At 44.6% G+C, this 19,483-nt stretch overlaps 1 protein-coding gene and 1 long non-coding RNA gene across 6 annotated transcripts in view; one reads left to right on the top strand and one right to left on the bottom strand.

Moving 5' to 3' along the window:
* The window catches only part of LOC133960548 (uncharacterized), a 383,773-nt gene that overhangs the window by 195,289 nt on the left and 169,001 nt on the right, over positions 1-19,483 (top strand). The gene's annotated exons all lie outside the window — the stretch shown is intronic.
* st3gal3a (ST3 beta-galactoside alpha-2,3-sialyltransferase 3a) overlaps positions 1-19,483 on the bottom strand; it is a 90,838-nt gene that overhangs the window by 28,884 nt on the left and 42,471 nt on the right. For 4 of the 5 annotated variants that reach the window (XR_009921960.1, XR_009921959.1, XM_062395995.1 and 1 more), the window contains exons 3-5: positions 18,561-18,603; positions 18,157-18,249; positions 1,195-1,289 (exon numbers count right to left, since the gene is read on the bottom strand). Coding sequence is in view for 2 of the 5 variants with exons in the window: in XM_062395995.1 (XP_062251979.1) it covers positions 1,195-1,289; positions 18,157-18,249; positions 18,561-18,603 (231 nt within the window). In the remaining 3 variants the exon portion in view is untranslated. The remainder of the gene's footprint in view (positions 1-1,194; positions 1,290-18,156; positions 18,250-18,560; positions 18,604-19,483) is intronic. The other variant, XR_009921961.1, reaches the window with a different exon arrangement.

The raw sequence follows: 19,483 nt of genomic DNA on the forward strand, positions 1-19,483 counted from the left end.
CAGAACGTTACACATATTATTGTAATACTATAGCTTTACCAACTTTTTACACAGATATGGTAAAATGACGGTCAAAGTATTGCAGTGTTAATTTGGCAGCTATTTTTGATGTAGTCTTAGTCTTAGTCCTTAGACGAAAATGCATATTAGTTTTAGTCACATTTAGTCATTTTATCCTTCTTAGTTTTAGTCTGACACATATTTTGAAATAACGTGTGTTTGTTAAGAAATGATAATACATTGCTGGGGTAGTACTCCCATTCTCCTCATCAAAGGAGTATTATGTAAAATGGAGTAATATGTAAATCAAAACAACATATGTTTTTTTTCTTTTCTTTTTTTTCTCTTTTGCATTAACTTGCCTGTCTGTTCCAGTGGTAACTACACTGTTAGACAAAGCTGGATCTGAAGAAGATGTTTCCTTCATGGAGTTGATGTACAAGGGTCAGTATAAAAAGTTGTAATACAACAGTAAGTAAATAAGTGCTACATGACACAGTTGTCTGATCCTATATTTACATCATGAGGTGGTGGGAAGTTTACTAAACTAGGATGTTAATTACAACTATAATCCTGGGCATGAATAGATATGGATCTATCTGTAATAGTGTAAATGTTACAATGCTAGTATCTGACTGAATATAAACATTGTATTCTGGTGCATAGTAGTAAAACTTATCTATCAAACAACAGATTTAATTTTAAATTGATATGGTAAGTTACCTGTTTAACAGAAAACTGGAGACTTCAGAGTCGGTCTGAAACTGTGTCTTAGCAGAGATTTCTATCCCGGAGACAACACCAGTGCGTAACCTCTTTTCTGTCATCATTTGTCATTTCACCTTCACACGTTTTCGCTCAGTGAATGCTTCCTTGTTGTTTTGTGTTGTTGATTTATTGAATAAACAAATTAGGGGGCGGCTGTGGCTGAGTGGTAGAGCGGTTGACCTCCAACCAGGAGGTCAGCAGCTCAATCCCAGTCTTCCCATCTGCATGCCGAAGTCTCCTTTGGCAAAATGCTAAACCCTGAATGGCCCCTCATAGACAAAAGTGCTGCCCATCGATGCACTGTATGAATGTATGTGTGAATGGGTGTCACATCCAACCGGTTTGTCCGCTCCAGGCATCTTTAGCAATATCATGATGCAACTTGGCAATACCTTTATCTATAAAAATAGGAATGTGTAATCATACCTCGTGATTTTATCCCAAATGGAGGCGGGTAATCACCAATCTTGGAAAATCTTTTGTAATTTGGATCAAGGAACATAGGCGCCAGTTTGTTGAAGCTGTTGATAAAGAAAAAAACATGTTACAACACGAAAGAATGAAGAAGTGCTATTCATCAATGCATTATCTGTTCGAGACCCGTACAGCCCTGATGTTAACAGTGTAGATGCAGTGATTTATGGTAGAATGCTTAAGCGGATTTACAGTATCTTGTTTCAAGCTAATCCATGGTGTGTGCGAGAGAGGACAAAGCTCAAAATTCACACTGTGAGACTCGGAGCAAGTTCTCCGACTCTGACTCAATGGCCAATGAGCAGCCAAATGGGAGAAGTTTGACCCACTTACTCCCCCAACCAGACTTGTCCAGGTGGTCTGGGGACTGAATCAACATCCTAACATCTTACCTACGAGTGTTTTTGTTATTATAAGGATCTGCCCCCTTCTCTCTGAATCGCTCACTGTGACATACAGACACACATTGACACACCCAAACAGTGTCATTAAATGCATCTTTAAACTCTGGATAAAAACAATATTATTCAGCCGTGATTATTGGCATATGGTAAGTGTGATCCGATCACAAGAGGTCACAGGATACTGTGACTCTTTGGTTTATGGACTTTTACATTTGTTTCCTTGTGTTAATGTTTGTGTTCAGTTGTTTCTCCCTGAGTTCTCAGTTTCCTGTTTTATTTAGAAGTTTCTTCTCCTTGTGTGTCTCTTGCTTAACTTCCTCTCTTAGTCCTGTTACCCACCTCTGTTGTTGTCTGCACCTGTCCTTCATGTGTTTCACTTTTGTTCAATAAACCCTGCCTCCCTTGTGAATATAAGTCCCTATGCTTCCCTTTGTCAGTTCTTTGTCATTCAGCTTTCACACGTTGTTGGTTCGCCACGTTTTTTTCACTATCTTGTTTCCTGTGTATTCTTCAGGTTCCCAGTATCTTGTTCCTGGTTTTCTCTATGATTTTTTTAACTTCAGCCCTGTTTGTGCCTTTTCTAGTTTTCCAGATTTTGGGACATTTGGGTCCACCTGAAATCTACATTGTGACATTTTAACACTAGGTGGGAACAGAAAACTCAACACTATCCTCACAGAACGGGTGCTAATACCAAGTTCTTCTTGTACCTGAATAGTACAGGGAAAAAATCACACATGATTGTGCTCAGCAGGATGATGTTTCTGCAAATGCTTGTGCAGATGCGTTCAAATCTTTTGACAAACAACAAGTTTGTGTCCATGTTAAATACGAAACTAATCCTAAATAAGTGATTTTGTATCCCTCTTACAACAAACTCTTCCATAAATGCATTCACGGATACAGGCCTGTGCCTCTGCATTTGCTTGTGTAAACAGATACATAACTGACAAACATATCGTCAATCAATGGCAGTTGAGCTGACGGTGGCCATTTGGAACATTTTAGTATATCGCCCAACCCTAACATATATTTGACAAAAATATAACAATTCTCAAATTCCAAAAAGAGTTGATTAGGAGTCCCATCTTGACCTGTGGCATTCACAACCAAGTTTGTGAAAGCTCAGAGTTCAAACTGTGATATGTTTACTGACCCAGCTTGAGAGGACATGGTCAAGTAAAAATGTCATTTAATTAGAAAGCACTGTATTGCAATTCTCTCGCCACAGAGCTTTAACTTACCAGCATATAAATGCCTACAAATCTGAATTGACAGTAAGTACATTCAGTTAGCTTGTTTCTTCACAGCATTAGAAATGTTATGCTCTATTTAATCCTCACATCTGTCTCCACTTTGGGGGAATAGGCCTTAATGAACAACGACATAGCTGAACTTCTTTTTGAAGCACAACTCAACATTTATGTACTGGATGTACTGTACTTATATGAGTGCGTCCATTTTTCAAGATGATAGATGACAAATCAAACAAGATTTTTTACTCCAATAAAACATTTCAAGTGGTGTCATTGAGTGTCCCCAGATTTCCTCTGACCATCATTGCCTCCCATATGACAAAGTTTAATTTGAACTCTGATATACATTATATCGAAAAGATACAATTGTTGAAAAGTAAACATAAAGAGGCGATAGAAAAAGATTATTTGTAAAAGAAAATACAATACAATATACCGGAGAATTTTCCAAAAGCCAAATAGAAAATAGAAAAAAAAGCATTGCCTTAACTCCTTGCCAAACCTATGGAGGACCATACATGACTTAAGTATAAATTAATAAATTTATAAATAAATACAGAAATAAATAAATAAGGGAATAAATACAGAAATAAATAAATAACATTAAGATTCCTTTGATCTTTTAACACTGACACTGCAGGAGTGGAGCTGCTCAGCATCAAAGGATTCATGGTCCAGAATATCCTGTTTTAATGGCGTGTAATCAAACTTTGACGCCACTTTTAATAACCTTTTATCTCCATCTTGTTGTGATGACACTCATCTCAATTTGAAGTTGATCTGATGAAAGCCCTGGTACAAGTATATCAAAGTAAAAATGTGGAATATGGCCAAAATGGCCACTAAATGCAGAATAGCAGGCTTCCTGTTGCATTTTTCCATTGCACCTATAGACCTTTTTGTTTGTATGGTCATGATACACCTGTGTATCGATTTTTGTGAAGATCGTCAATGTGAACACGTTCCGGGGGTCTCGGGGGGAATTTGAGCATTTTAAAGCTCTCAAAAAGCCAATTCATTTGCCTGAATAATAATAATAATAATAACTAGGGCTACGTTGTAGCACTAATGGGCGATTTTAAGTCTGTTGCGGTCGGTGAAGATAGAGCGCTCTATGCCCAAGCGCTCGTCACTGCGTTGCATGCGTTGCGTACTGCGGAAAGGATAAATGTTTTCAATGCCTGAGCCAATTGAATACTGAGGTCGTCGTTCCTCCCGCCGCCTAACACTTCCACTCCTTCCTTCACGGGAAGGGGCACCTCCCGTCGGGCCCCTGCATGAGTCGGGCGCGTCTGCCGGTGGACAAACTCTGCCCGCGTGCGTCAGGGCTTCCGTGCAGGTTTGGGACGATCTCCTCGCGAGACCTCTCCCTGCGCTGGCTGGCCCCCGCCGGGTGCATTTCCTCCATGGCGGTGCGCCGCGACTGGCTCTGGGTCGGCTTGGATAGGCTGAGTGTGGGAGGAACAAAGTTAACGCCGAGAACGGTTTCACAAGAGCGTCTGCATTTTGTGGGGACGGAGGCGGGCCAAAGCCTGCCTGCGACAGCCCCAGCCGCGGAGATACGGGGGTCTCCGAGAGATAGAAAAGCAACCCTCAGTCTTCAATTGGCTCAGCACCAAAGTCAGAGTCACAAGTCCGAGTGTGTGTGTTTTGTATTTATTTTTTATTTATTTAAGTATAGTGTAAACCTTTGTTAACAATTCATATATAATTCATATGTTTCAGTTAAAAAGTGTTTTGTATTAATTTATACTTATAATCTACTTTAAACAGTTAATATATTTGGCAAAAAAAAAAGCCTTTCTTAAATGTCATCAAGCGTCGTTTTGTGAAAGTATCAGTTCAGGCACCGTTTAGGGCACCGGTATCGTTTTAAAAGTATCGGTTAAGCACCGGTATTGGATAAAACCAAACGATACCCATCCCTAATAAAGAACATGGATATCTGTTTGGAAACAGCAGCAGTTTATGAACGACCATGTTAAAGCTTCTGGCCGGTTATCTCAGCTGTGTTCCTGGCTGAGAAAAATGGTGGAATAAATGGGTCAAGAATGCCTGAAGCATTTTGCCACGCCTTTCTAATGAGAAAAAATATTTTTTCAAACTGGACTACATGAGCACTCTTCATTAGTGTCCTTTCAAACGTTACACCCCACCCCGTTCACTCCGCTCTGCTTCGGCCAATCAGCTCGTTGCTCCCTCACTGCGAGCTAAACACAACTGTTTTCCGTCCTGGCTCCTAAATGGTGGAATGAGCTCCCCATTGACATCCGGACATCAGAAAGTCTACACATCTTCCGCCGATAACTAAAAACATACCTCTTCCGACTTTACCTTGAATAAATAAAAAAAAAAAAAAAAAAAACTAACAACTTTTTGAAACTAACACTTTAGTAGCACTTAAATGGCACTTACTTATAGCACTTTGTAGTTTTGCTTTATTTGAAGAAATTGTATTTTCTTGATTCTTGTCGTCCTTGGTATGTACCCTCGGGTTTGAATGCACTTATTGTAAGTCGCTTTGGATAAAAGCGTCCGCTAAATGAAATGTAATGTAATGTAAAAGGCCGCAATGGGTCGGAGGGTTGCTTGTCTCTCGTGCCCAGAAAGTAAGTGGTTTTGGTGAACTGGCTTATATTCTCATGCACAGGGATAATAACAGAGCAGCGGAAATGGGGTCTTAGGAGCACTCAGTGCTCAGGGAGTTTTCTGTAAAATACTACTACTATACTAAGAATACTTGACTCATTTTTGGGAGCACAGGAGGTAATACGTCCTCCAGGGCACCACATACACAGGATTGGCCTTATAACATAGGGGATGAAACTACTTATTAGACAAGCCAGCAGTGCTGCTAACCGAAGCACACCAATAAGGATACTGAAGCTGTAGAGTTATACACATTCCACATCCCACCCTAATACTTTTTCATCTTAAGACTTAAATGTTTTCTGTGCAGACTAGTGTTTTAACTAGATTTAATAATCTCTCTAATCTGTCCTTACTAATTAAATCCTATACCACATGACCATTAACATACACTGATCATGTGCCTGTTCAAATAATTCAACTCAAGCGATAGACAAATTATGCAATGGACACAAATGACGAGATACATCAGCTGTATCACATTTATTGCGCCGCATCATTTGTGTCGTTTGCATCTTTTTAAGCTAGCCACATGAAATTTGCATCTTTGCATTGACTTTGAATATGATCATAGGAAAAAATTGCGTCGCCTTTGGTGTGAAAGAAACATAATGGCAGGAGAAAACACTGTGCTTCGTCTTCTATTACAGTATATTTTGTAATGATTCTGCCACTGTCAAGAAATTGAGAAAGACTTTTTGTTATAAAATTTTTCCTCTTGTGTTTAGACTTTAGTTTATTTGCGGGGGATTTATAGTTAGTGTGGGTGTATTTAATCTAAAGATAATGATGTTGTTTGAGGTGGCTAATTCCAACTTTTGAGATCAGTAGTGTACCGTGGCAATGTGCGTGCATGAATGTGGGGGTGATCGGGGGCAGCTCTTTTGACGGAGCAGTGAAAGGAGGGGTGTTCAGATATCAAGTAATTCCCCAGAATCATATACTCCACCTTTTAAGAATAACAAAGAGATTTACAGCACACTGCTTGCCCACTTTAACTGTACCTCTTTACTGAATGAATGAATGCAAATAGTCATTGGACAGCAGTAGTGCCACTTATTCTTTTAGGGTCATGGGGAGAGCTGGAGCCAATCCCATCTGCCATTGTCAAGAGGCAGGATACACCCTTGAAAGCAAGCAAGGATTAAAACGATAAGCAATGGAAAGAAAAATGAAAGGAACAACAACAATTAAAAGAAGTTGTATTGAAAGATAAAATAAATACATAAAATAATAGTAGGATTGGCTTGAAACTAAAAAGGAAATAAAAATTAAATCTTAGATTTAAATAGTGTAGATCAGGGCTCTTCAATAGACGGCCCGAGGGCCGAATCCCGCCCTCAAGCTACTTTGGATTGGCCCCCGGAGTGTGCTTGAGTAAACAATTTAATAATAATAATAATAATAATTTAAAAAAAAGTAAAAACATTTTTTTAAACTAACAATTTAGTAGCACTTAAATCAATCAATCAATCAAATTTTATTTGTCTAGCCCATATTCACAAATTACAATTCATCTCATAGGGCTTTAACAGGGTGTGACATCCTCTGTCCTTAACCCTCAGCAAGAGTAAGGAAAAACTACTAAAAACCCTTTTAACAGGGTAAAAATACGTAGAAACCTCAGAGAGAGCCACATGTGAGGGATCCCTCTCCCAGGGCGGACAGAAGTGCAATAGATGCCACGTGTAGGAGAACATCATCAAGATTAAAGATTAAAGTCTCTAGCAGCATTTGATGAGGGTAAGCATCCCGAAGGACAACCCCAACATGACATGCCAAGCAGTCCCGCTGCAATCACAGTCCATGGTCAGCAACCAGCAGGACCACGATCTACCATCCAGACCAGAACGCCACTCCAGTCCTCAGTCAACGTCCACCTCCACCCACCACGAGCCGCCGCTGCGGTCCTGGTCCAATACCCGTACCCGATGCCAACGCGACACAGGGTCCGCCACCACCACCACGATCAGCCCACACCACACAGGGTCAGCCACCACCACCACGATCAGCCCACACGACACAGAATCCGCCACATTGGATCCACCACCGCGACCCCCTGTGCGCGATCATCAAACCGCAATCCATGGTGCAGCCACAGAGGCCCTGGATCTGCGGGTGATAAAGCATAGGGATTCCGTGAAGGGGGATAGGGATGGAGAAGAGGAAGGAGAAGCTGGAAAAAGAAGCTCCGTGTGTCATGTGTCATAAAATAGAACAAGTAACGTTCTGCCGCACTAATTAGCTCTAACTATAAGCTTTATCAAAAAGGAAGGTTTTGAGCCTACTCTTAAACGAACAGATGGTGTCTGCCTCCCGAACTGAAAGTGGTAGTTTATTCCACAGCAGAGGAGCTTGATGGCTAAAAGCTCTGGCTCCTACTCTACTTTTAAAGACTTTAGGGAAGACAAGTAAGCCTGAATTCTGGGAGCGGAGTGCTCTAGTGGGTTTATAAGGTACTAACAGCTCTTTAAGGTAAAATGGCGCCATATTATTTAGGGCCTTGAAGGTGAGGAGGAGAATTTTAAATTCTGTTCTGGATTTAACTGGAAGCCAGTGTAGCGATGCTAACACAGGAGAAATGTGCTCTCTTTTCTTTGTTCTCGTCAGGACACGTGCTGCGGCATTTTGGACAAGCTGTAGAGTCTTTAACGACTTACTGCTGGAGCCTGATAATGACACTTACTTATAGCACTTTGTAGTTTTGCTTTATTTTGAAGAAATTGTACTTTCTTGATACTTGTTCTGGGTCTGTACCCTCGGGGTTGAATGCACTTGCATTATAAGTCGCTTTGGATAAAAGCGTCAGCTAAAGGAAATGAAATATAATGTAATGTAATGTAACACTCTGGTAGCCTCATTCAGTTTGTGACAGGGATGCACCGATTATGGAAATTCTTGGCCGATACAGATACCGATGTTCAGAACAACAATCTAGCCAAAAGCCGATACCGATATTTGTTTATTTATTTTTTGTGGTTATTCATTCACCCTTTTGTGCCAGGAAAACATTTAAATTATTTAAAAAGCAATATTTGAAATTATTTCAGCCCTTTATCACTCTTATAATAATAATAAAGATGGCACCGCATGTAGACGCAGCGGCTACTCATGCTCCCGACAAAGCTCATCTCTCATCTCATTTTCATCCGCTTATCCGGGGTCGGGTCGCGGGGGGAGCAGCTCAAGCAGGGGGCCCCAGACTTCCCTTTCCCGGGCCACATTGACCAACTCTGACGGAGGGATCCCGAGGCGTTCCCAGGCCAGTGTTGAGATATAATCTCTCCACCTAGTCCTGGGTCTTCCCCGAGGTCTCCTCCCCACTGGACGTGCCTGAAACACCTCCCAAGGAAGGCGCCCAGTGGGCATCCTTACCAGATGCCCGAACCACCTCAGCTGACTCCTTTCTAAGTGAAGGAGCAGCGGCTCTAATCCGAGTTCCTCACGGATGGCTGAGCTTCTCACCCTATCCCTAAGGGAGACGCCAGCCACCCTTCTGAGAAAACTCATCTCGGCCGCTTGTACCCGTGATCTCGTCCTTTCGGTCATCACCCAGCCCTCATGACCATAGGTGAGGATAGGAACGAAGATCGACCGGTAGATCGAGAGCTTTGCCTTGCGGCTCAGCTCTCTTTTCGTTACAACGGTGCGGTAAAGCGAACGCAATACCGCCCCCGCTGCTCCGATTCTCCGGCCAATCTCACGCTCCATAGTACCCTCACTCGCGAACAAGACCCCAAGGTACTTGAACTCCTTCACTTGGGCTAAGGACTCATTTCCTACCCGGAGTAAGCAATCCATCGGTTTCCTGCTAAGAGTCATGGCCTCAGATTTAGAGGTGCTGATCCTCATCCCAGCAGCTTCACACTCGGCCACCAGCGGATCCAGTGAGTGCTGAAGGTCACAGGCCGATGATCCAATGAGGACCACGTCATCTGCAAAAAGCAGTGACGAGATCCTCAGACCACCGAACTGCAACCCCTCCCCACCCCGACTACGCCTCGATATCCTGTCCATGTATATCACAAACAGGATTGGTGACAAGGCGCAGCCCTGGCGGAGACCAGCATCCACTGAGAACGAAACTGACTGGCTGCCGAGGACGCGAACACAGCTCTCGCTTTGGGAGTACAGGGATTGGATGGCCCTGAGGATAGACCCCCTTACCCCATACTCCCGCAGCACCTCCCACAGTTTCTCCCGGGGGACCCGGTCATACGCCTTCTCCAGATCCACAAAACACATGTAGACCGGATGGGCATACTCCCAGGCCCCCTCCAGGATCCTTGCGAGAGTGAAGAGCTGGTCTGTAGTTCCACGTCCGGGGCGAAAACCGCATTGTTCCTCTTCAATCTGAGGTTTGACGATCGGCCGAACCCTCCTTTCCAGCACCTTGGAGTAGACTTTACCAGGGAGGCTGAGAAGTGTGATGCCCCGGTAATTGGCACACACTCTCTGGTCCCCCTTTTTGAACAGGGGAACCACCACCCCAGTTTGCCACTCCTTTGGCACTGTACCCGACTCCCACGCGATGTTGAATAGGCGTGTCAACCATGACAGCCCCTCAACACCCAGAGCCTTTAGCATTTCTGGCCGGATCTCATCAATCCCTGGGGCCTTGCCACTGCGGAGATGTTTGACCACCTCAGTGACCTCCACCAGGGAAATTGACGATGAAACACCATCAACCTCGAGCTCTGCCTCCAACATAGAGGGCGTGTTATTCGGATTCAGGAGTTCCTCAAAGTGTTCCTTCCAACGTCCGACAACCTCCTCAGTTGAGGTCAACAGAGTCCCATCCTTACTGTACACAGCTTGGATGGTTCCCCGTTTCCCCCTCCTGAGGTGCCGGATAGTCTTCCAGAAACACTTTGGTGCCGACCGAAAGTCCTTCTCCATGACCTCTCCGAACTTCTCCCACACCCGCTGCTTAGCCTCCGACACGGCAGCAGCTGCAGCCCTTCGGGCCTGTCGGTACCCTGCAACCGAGTCAGGAGTCCTCCAGGATATCATATCCCGGAAGGCCTCCTTCTTCAATCGGACGGCTTCCCTGACCACCGGTGTCCACCACGGTGTCCGAGGGTTACCGCCCCTTGAGGAGCCTAAGACCCTGAGGCTACAGCTAGCCGCCGCAGCTTCAGCAATGGAGGCTTTGAACACCGCCCACTCCGGCTCAATGCCCCCAACCTCCACAGGAATGCCAGAAAAACTCCGCCGGAGGTGTGAGTTGAAGATACCTAGGACGGGGGCCTCCTCCAGAAGTTCCCAGTTCACCCGCACTACTCGTTTGGGCTTACCAGGTCTATCCGGAAATTTCCCCCACTCCCTGATCCAACTCACAACCAGATGGTGGTCGGTTGACAGTTCCGCCCCTCTCTTTACCCGAGTGTCCAAAACATGCGGCCTCAGATCAGATGACACGATCACAAAATCGATCATTGATCTTCGGCCTAGGGTACTCTGGTACCAGGTACACTTATGAGCACCCTTATGTTCGAACATGGTGTTTGTTATGGACAATCCATGGCTAGCACAGAAGTCCAATAACAAACGACCGCTCGGGTTCAGGTGTCTCCATCGTTGCCCACGTGGGCGTTGAAGTCACCCAGCAGAACTACGGAGTCCCCTACTGGAGCCCCATACAGGACTCCATTCAGGGTCTCCAAGAAGGCCGAGTACTCTGAACTGCTGTTTGGTGCATACGCACAAACAACAGTCAGAGTTTTCCCCCCTACAACCCTTAGGCGCAGGGAGGCGACCCTCTCGTCTACCGGGGTAAACTCCAACACTTTTTATGATTTATGAGTATCCCCACACCCGCCCGACGCCTCACGCCCTTGGCAACTCCGGAGAAGAATAAAGTCCAACCCTTATCCAGGAGTACGGTACCAGAGCTGAGACTGTGCGTGGAGGTAAGCCCCACCAGATCTAACTGATAGCGCTCCACCTCCCTCACAAGCTCCGGTTCCTTTCCCCACAGCGAGGTGACGTTCCACGTCCCCAGAGCCAGCTTCTGCCGCCCGGGTCTGGTCCGTCGAGACCCCCTACCTTCGCTGCCACCCATGTGGCTGCGCACCCGACCCCAACGGGTCTTCCCACAGGTGGTGGGCCCATGAGATGAAGAGAGGGGGGGTGCCACGTAGTTTGTTCGGGCTATGCCCGACCGGGCTCCGTGGCAAACCCGGCCACCAGACGCTCGCCATCGAGCCCTCCGTCTGGGCCTAGCTCCAGACGGGGGCCCCGGGCTTCCTCCGGGCTGGGTCCCATCTCCTCTTTTGTCGATATTCATTGAGGGTTTTGAACCATTCTTAGTCTGGCCCCTCACCTGAGACACTCTGCCATGGGAGACCCTACCAGGAGCACAAGGCTCCAGACAACACAGCCCTCAGGTTCACGGGGACACGCAAACCTCTCCACCACGATAAGGTGACGGTTCAAGGAGAGGTCCGAGGGTTACCGCCCCTTGAGGAGCGGTAACCACACACAAAGCTGTGTTTTGTTTATTTAATAAGTGTTTGTCCGGAAGTTTTCCGTGTTCGCCTCGTCTGTCTGCGTACAAGTACTGTCAACAGGCTCTGTTAGACATCTGCAAGAGCAAGATTAACAACGGGTTGGAATCTACAACAGAGACAACCATCAAGGATTTCGGATTACTTCGCCAGCCCGTGATTACACCGGACCCAACTGCGATAAAGAGACATCGGAAGCGGTGTGCGAGAGATTACAGTGTGGCCGCATAGATCAAGGTGTCCTCTTCAGGACTGTCATGCGACAACAGACTGGGATATGTTCAAGCAAGCAGCTACATACAACCACCACATAGACAATGAGGAGCTTACAGACACTGTTTTCTCTTACATCCGCAAATGCACAGATAATGTGACCCACAAAAAGACCATGACCACTCGGGCTAACAAGAAGCCATGGCTGACAGTAGCTGTCCATCGGCTGCTGAGGGCCAGAGAGACAAAGCCTTCAGAGCCGGGGATAGAATTGGCCTGAGAACAGCGAGAGCCAGCCTGTCCCGTGGTATCAGAAGAGCAAAACAGGACTACTCCAAAAAAATAATCAGCCACTTCAAGGACAGCGGAGACACGCGCAGCCTGTGGCAGGGCATCCAGACCATAACAGACAACAAACCTGCATCACAGACCTGCGACAGCCCCCCCCCCCCCACGACCAGGCTCTGTGCCTTTCTGAAAGTGTGAAGAGGGCACTCTCCACTATCAACCCCCGGGAAAGCAACAGGCCCAGACAACATTCCAGGCAGTGTACTGAGGGACTGCGCAGAGGAGCTTAAAGACATCTTCATGGATATCTTCAACACTTCTCTGAGTCAGGCTGCTGTTCCATCACATTTCAAGACCTCTATCATCATACCTGTGCCAAATCAATCAATCAATCAATCAAATTTTATTTGTATAGCCCATATTCACAAATTACAATTCATCTCATAGGGCTTTAACAGGGTGTGACATCCTCTGTCCTTAACCCTCAGCAAGAGTAAGGAAAAACTACAAAAAACCCTTTTAACAGGGTAAAAATATGTAGAAACCTCAGAGAGAGCCACATGTGAGGGATCCCTCTCCCAGGACGGACAGAAGTGCAATAGATGCCACGTGCAGGAGAACATCATCAATAATCGAAGTCTCTAGCAGCAATGATGAAGCACAGTCCATGCTCAGCAACCATCTAGACCACGATCCACCATCCAGACCAGACGCCACTTCAGTCCTCAGTCACCGTCCACCGCCGCCTACCAGGAGGACCCATCACCAGCCACCACTGCGGTCCTGGTCCACCGCCCGTGCCCAATGCCAACGCGACACAGGGTCCGCCACCAGCACCACGATCAGCCCACATGACTCAGAATCCGCCACACTGGATCCAACACCGCGACCCCCGGTGCGCGATCCACAAACCGTAATCCATGGTGCGGCCACAGAGGCCCTGGATCTGCGGGTGATAAAGCAAAGGGATTCCGGGGAAGGGGGATAGGGATGGAGAAGAGGAAGGAGAAGCTGGAAAGAGAAGCTCCGTGTGTCATGTGTCATAAAATAGAACAAGTAACGTTCTGGCGCACTAATTAGCTCTAACTATAAGCTTTATCAAAAAGGAAGGTTTTGAGCCTACTTTTAAACGAACAGATGGTGACAGCCTCCCGAACTGAAAGTGGTAGATTATTCCACAGCCGAGGGGCTTGATGGCTAAAAGCTCTGGCTCCTACTCTACTTTTAGAGAATTTAGGGACGACAAGTAGGCTTGAATTCTGGGAGCGGAGTGCTCTAGTGGGTTTATAAGGTATTAACAGCTCTTTAAGGTATAAAGGCGCTATATTATTAAGGGCCTTGAAGGTGAGGAGGAGAATTTTAAATTCTATTCTAGATTTAACTGGAAGCCAGTGTAGCGATGCTAATATTGGAGAAATGTGCTCTCTTCTCTTTGTTCTCGTCAGGACACGTGCTGCAGCATTTTGGACAAGCTGTAGAGTCTTTAACGACTTCCTGCTGGAGCCTGATAATAATGAATTACAATAGTCCAGTCTCGATGTAACAAAGGCGTGGACTAGTTTTTCTGCATCTTTTTGTGAAAGGACATGTCTAATTTTTGAAATATTACGCAAGTGGAAAAAAGCGGTCCTCAAAATTTGTTTTAAGTGACTATTAAAGGATAAATCAGGATCGAAGATCACTCCCAAGTTCCTGACTGTTTCATTGGAAGCAAGGGCAATGTCGTCTAGCGCAGCTATATCATTAGATAATGCATCTCTAAGGTGTTTGGGGCCAAGTATTATAACCTCTGTTTTGTCTGAGTTTAATAAGAGAAAATTGCGGGTCATCCAGGTTTTTATGTCCTTGAGACATGTTCGAAGTTTAGTTAATTGATTACTTTGTTCAGGTTTTATTGACAAATATAACTGGGTGTCATCCGCATAGCAGTGGAAATTTACCCAGTGTGTCCTGATAATGTTTCCTAGTGGAAGCATATATAATGAGAATAAAATTGGGCCGAGCACAGAGCCCTGTGGAACACCATGATTAACTTTGGTGCGCACAGATGACTCATCATTAATTTGCACAAATTGGGAGCGATCAGAAAAATACGATTTAAACCAGTTAAGGGCGGTTCCATTAATGTTAATTAACTGTTTTAGTCTTTGTAATAAAATTTGATGGTCAATTGTGTCGAATGCTGCACTGAGATCTAACAGAACGAGGACAGACACAAATCCCTGATCTGAGGCTATTAAAAGGTCATTAGTGACTTTTGCCAAGGCTGTCTCTGTACTGTGATTGGCTCTAAACCCCGATTGAAAGTCTTCATATATATTATTTTCCTGGAGAAACTCACACAGCTGATTGGCTACCACTTTTTCTAAGATTTTAGAAATGAAGGAGAGGTTAGATATTGGTCTGTAATTGGCTAAAACCTCTGGGTCTAGGGTGGGTTTTTTGAGTAGGGGTTTGATGACAGCTATTTTAAAAGACTGTGGTACATAACCTGATGATAATGACAGATTGATAATGTTAAGTAACGAACTATCAATTAGGGGCAGAATGTCTTTAAGTAATTTGGTAGGAATGGGATCTAAGATACAGGTTGTTGGTTTAGAACCTGAGATTAATTTGGTAAACTGATCACGGGTGATCCCGTGATCACCCGTGATCACGGGATCCCAAAGAAACTGGCTCCATCCTGCTTCAATGACTATCGCCCTGTGGCACTGACCCCCATCGTTATGAAGTGGCTAGTCATGTCTCACATCAAGTCCATCCTCCCCCCCCCCACCCTGGACCCACCCTGGACCCGTTTCAGTTCGCATATCGGGCCAAACGTTCCAGAGAGGACACAATCTGCTCTGCTCTCCACCTAGCCCTCACCCACCTGGAAAAAGCTGACTCACATGTGTGACTGCTTTTCATAGATTTTAGTTCAGCGTTTAACACTATAATCCCACAACAACTCATCTGTAAACTGGACCAGCTGGGGCTCAACACCTCCCTTTGCAATTGGATTCTGGACTTCCTCAGTGAGAGGCCACAAACAGTACGGGTCGGCAACAATACCTCAAGCAGCATCACACTCACACAAGGCTGTGTGGTCAGTCCCCTGCTCTTCACCCTGCTGACTCACGACTGCACATCAACCTACAGCACCAATCACATGGTGAAGTTTTCGGACGACACAACTCTGGTGGGTCTCTTCATCAAGAACGATGAGACCCACTACAGGAAGGAGGTCAACCTTTTGACCACCTGGTGCAGAAATAACAACCTCCTGCTGAATGTCAGCAAGACAAAGGAGATTGTGGTTGACTTCAGGAAAAGCCACATTGAGCACCCACCACTGACCACCGATGGTGCTGCTGTGGAGCGAGTGAGCATCATCAAATTCCTGGGGATGCACATCAGCGAGGACCTCTCCTGGGCCACCAACTCTGCATCACTGGCGAAGAAATCCCAGCGGCGCCTCTACTTCCTCCGCAAACTCAAACTCACCATTGAAAGCATCCTGTCCAGCTGCATCACTGTTTGGGGCAGTAGCTGCACTGCACAGAGCAGGAAAAAAATGCAACGCATAGTAAACACAGCTGGTAAGATCATTGTTGCCCCACTCCCTTCCTTGCAAAACACTTACACGACCTGCCTCACCCGGAAAGCTGCATTGATTGTGAGTGACACCAGCCCCCCCGCACACGGTCTGTTCAGCCTCCTAACCTCTGGAAGAAGGTATAGGAGCCTCTGTTGCCGCACCACCAGACTCAGAAATAGTTTCATACACCAAGCTGTAAGGAAGCTAAATTCTCTCTCCTCACTCCCCCCAGCCATATCCTACAGTCTGACAGGAAGCTGAAATCCCCCCCCCCCCCCCAAAAAAAAAAACCCACTCAGGACTCTGCAACAAACCATCTCTTGTACTTTTGCACTCATGACTTTAATCACTACGTTTAAACTTTAGAGAACCTTATGCTGCTGTACTAAAACATCTATATGTTTACTTTTGCAACAAACTGTCTCTTGTACTTTTTGCACTTTTGTCACTTTTAATCAATACGTTTACACTTGTACTAAAAAATCTGTATTTACCTAGTAATAGGAAATGTCTTGTGTAATCTGTTGTGCCTGTGCACTTTATATGTTTCACTGTGGGAGAGTGGGAAACGTCGTATCGATTCCTTGTATGTCTTGAACTGTAAATGTTAAGAAATTGACAATAAAGCTACTATTATTTATCTTATCTTTTAATGATGGGGGTTCGGCCATCCCCCGGGAGAAAGAGCGGAGAAGGAGGCACCGCCACCATGCCCTCCCGCACTGGACGGCGTTGCGACTGTTCACCAGGGCGAACTGTTGTCTGTGCGCCGCAACAGTTTTGCATCGCTCAGGGTGGGGGAATACCAACATGAAAAAACAATGGGGTGGACCCGCCGTGTGTTTCAAAAAAGTTTCTTCGTCATGTTAGATTACAAATATGAATGTTTAGTAAAAATGTGTTACACAAAATAAATTCAGCCCACTCATAATATTCGTGAAGTCACGCTCCGCTTGACCATCATTGGCTACAGGTGATCAGGCCACATTGCCAAGCTTTGATATTTGTGCTGCAGGGAACTGCCATTCACGTTTAGTGTTGCGACAGCAGATGTCAACCATGAATACCTCGAAGAAATCATTGAACTTCAGCAGAGCCAGATTCAACAGCAACTCTTCAGAACAACAACGCTCTCAACGTTTTAGTGTCACCAAATCGTACCATACCCTCTTAATGCTAAAAAAGCCCCTGAGATACTCACAATGTTTGTTACAACGTATCTTTGCGAGCAATCCTTTTCGAGGATGGTAGACATAAAAACGAAGAAAAGGAACAGACTTTGTTGTGAAAATTATATGAGAGTGAGCCATGCATTTCTGAACTTGTATCTGAAAGGCAACAGTGAAGGACACATTGATTTGTAAATAAAAAATATTCATTGAGATATGTTTTTGTGTGAAATACATGTTTTGTTGGTTTTGTTCTTTGAACACAGTGATTTTGTGTTTTGAAGAAAATTTCATTTTTCCAATCACGAACAATTCGGTGAATGCACTGATGAAGCTTGCAGGGTTCAGTACCTCCAATAAAGTTAAGAACCACTGGTCTAGACTGTGCTTCTTTAAATGAGTTTTAACAACTGAAGATTTTTGTGATATAAGGAAAATGCCAGACTCCAGAGAAATGTTTACAATGGTTAAAATCTATTCAGATAAGCAGTTAAAACATCATCAGCACTGACTAGTGTAAAATGCCATAAAATTGAAGTCAACTCAGAAGGAGGCTGGGAAGGGCGAACACCAGCGTATTGAAGGGGCTAACATATGGAGACTTCAACTATTCACATTCATACCTAGAGTCAATTAAGAGTCATAAACCTAGCCTGCAGAATATAACGCATTATATGACATGATAACACATTTATCAAATGGTCAAATTTGGGATGGACCAATGGTTGTATGGGTTTATAAAAGAAAACCACTGATCACACAGTATCTGATCGTTGTAGCACCTTAGACATAAAGCAGAAGTTCCTATCTATCAGTCATGTCCAATAAAGTGTATATTCTTACCTTGGATATATGGCAGTCATCTTTGCAGCTGCAAATCCAGGCTTACAGGCTCCCTCACTGAGATTGCTGTACTTATAGATCAGCTCCAAAGGCCTGCAGACATGAAGGAATTAAATTAAGTTTTGATTACAATCACATTATACAGCTTATAGAGCTAGAGTCACAGCTTTACAGAGGGCGGATGTATTCCTGAGTTTTTCCTGGCTGCTGAGGACCAACACAGTGAGAAATCTAATAGTACTGTTGATGGTCAGTCTGACTATGACCCATCGATAAATTTGTTACTTTGAAAGACAGCAAGAGCCGCAGCAGGGCAAAATGACAGAGTTACATATGACTGATAGTATCCCTGTAGTATAGTAGCTTGACTGGAAGGTAAAATATGTAAAAACACGTATACTCACAGACTACCATCCAGCTTGACGAGGAACCCTTGCTTGTCATACACTATAGTGATAAAAGTAGGTAAATATTAAATCAATAACAGGTCGTTTTTACAACATTTAAGTAATTTGATTACATTAAATGTAAAACATTTCTGTATTGGCACATCTCGCAACTTAGTCCAATTTCAAAACGTTATTATGTTCATATTGAAAGATTCTATATGACTGTTAAGAGCCAGTACAGAAAGGAACTTTGACCTTTGTATGATGTGGTAAATTGTGACAGTGTCAGGATTGGGAAGGAGGCTGTATGTTGTTCGGCAGTATGCTCCAAAATTCGCAATGTTTGACAAGTAGGGTGAATGTGAAAGTCTGACAAAAGGGTCATCTCAGGGTAAAAGGTGTCAGTGTTTGTCGTTAATGTCATTTTTCATTCTTATTGGTTGCCAGTCTCAAGAGGGCACATTGAAAGGTGCTACAGGTTTCATAATAGTAGCATGCTGCAGACCCAGGCGGGAAGGATCCCCCAAGCAGCTTAATGAGTGACACTGTGCAGAACAATGGGCACAATGATCAGAAGTTCGAGGGAGGCCTTTGGTTCATAATGAACCAAAAACAATTTTAAACTTGTCATTATAACATAAGAGATTGCTAACCTGGTGTGTGCAGCGCTATTTACTCGACCACGAGCTAGTACATACTCAAGCTGTCAATTAAGTTTTTATCGTCCACACAGACAGCCATACCTCATAGTTTAGTTAGTTGCAATGCAGTTCTTTCTCTCGTGTGGGACCATACTTTCACTCTTTAGCTGACACTCACACACAGAGTCTGTGTCACGTGAGGTTTTTGCATGTGCACACCGGGTATTTAATTAATTCTGGGGCAAACGCTAGGGTGTAAACCACCTTTCGCCAAATGTCAACTGGGATTGGCTCCAG

This window comes from Platichthys flesus, chromosome 9, assembly GCF_949316205.1.
Source record: "Platichthys flesus chromosome 9, fPlaFle2.1, whole genome shotgun sequence".
Lineage (NCBI taxonomy): Eukaryota > Metazoa > Chordata > Actinopteri > Pleuronectiformes > Pleuronectidae > Platichthys > Platichthys flesus.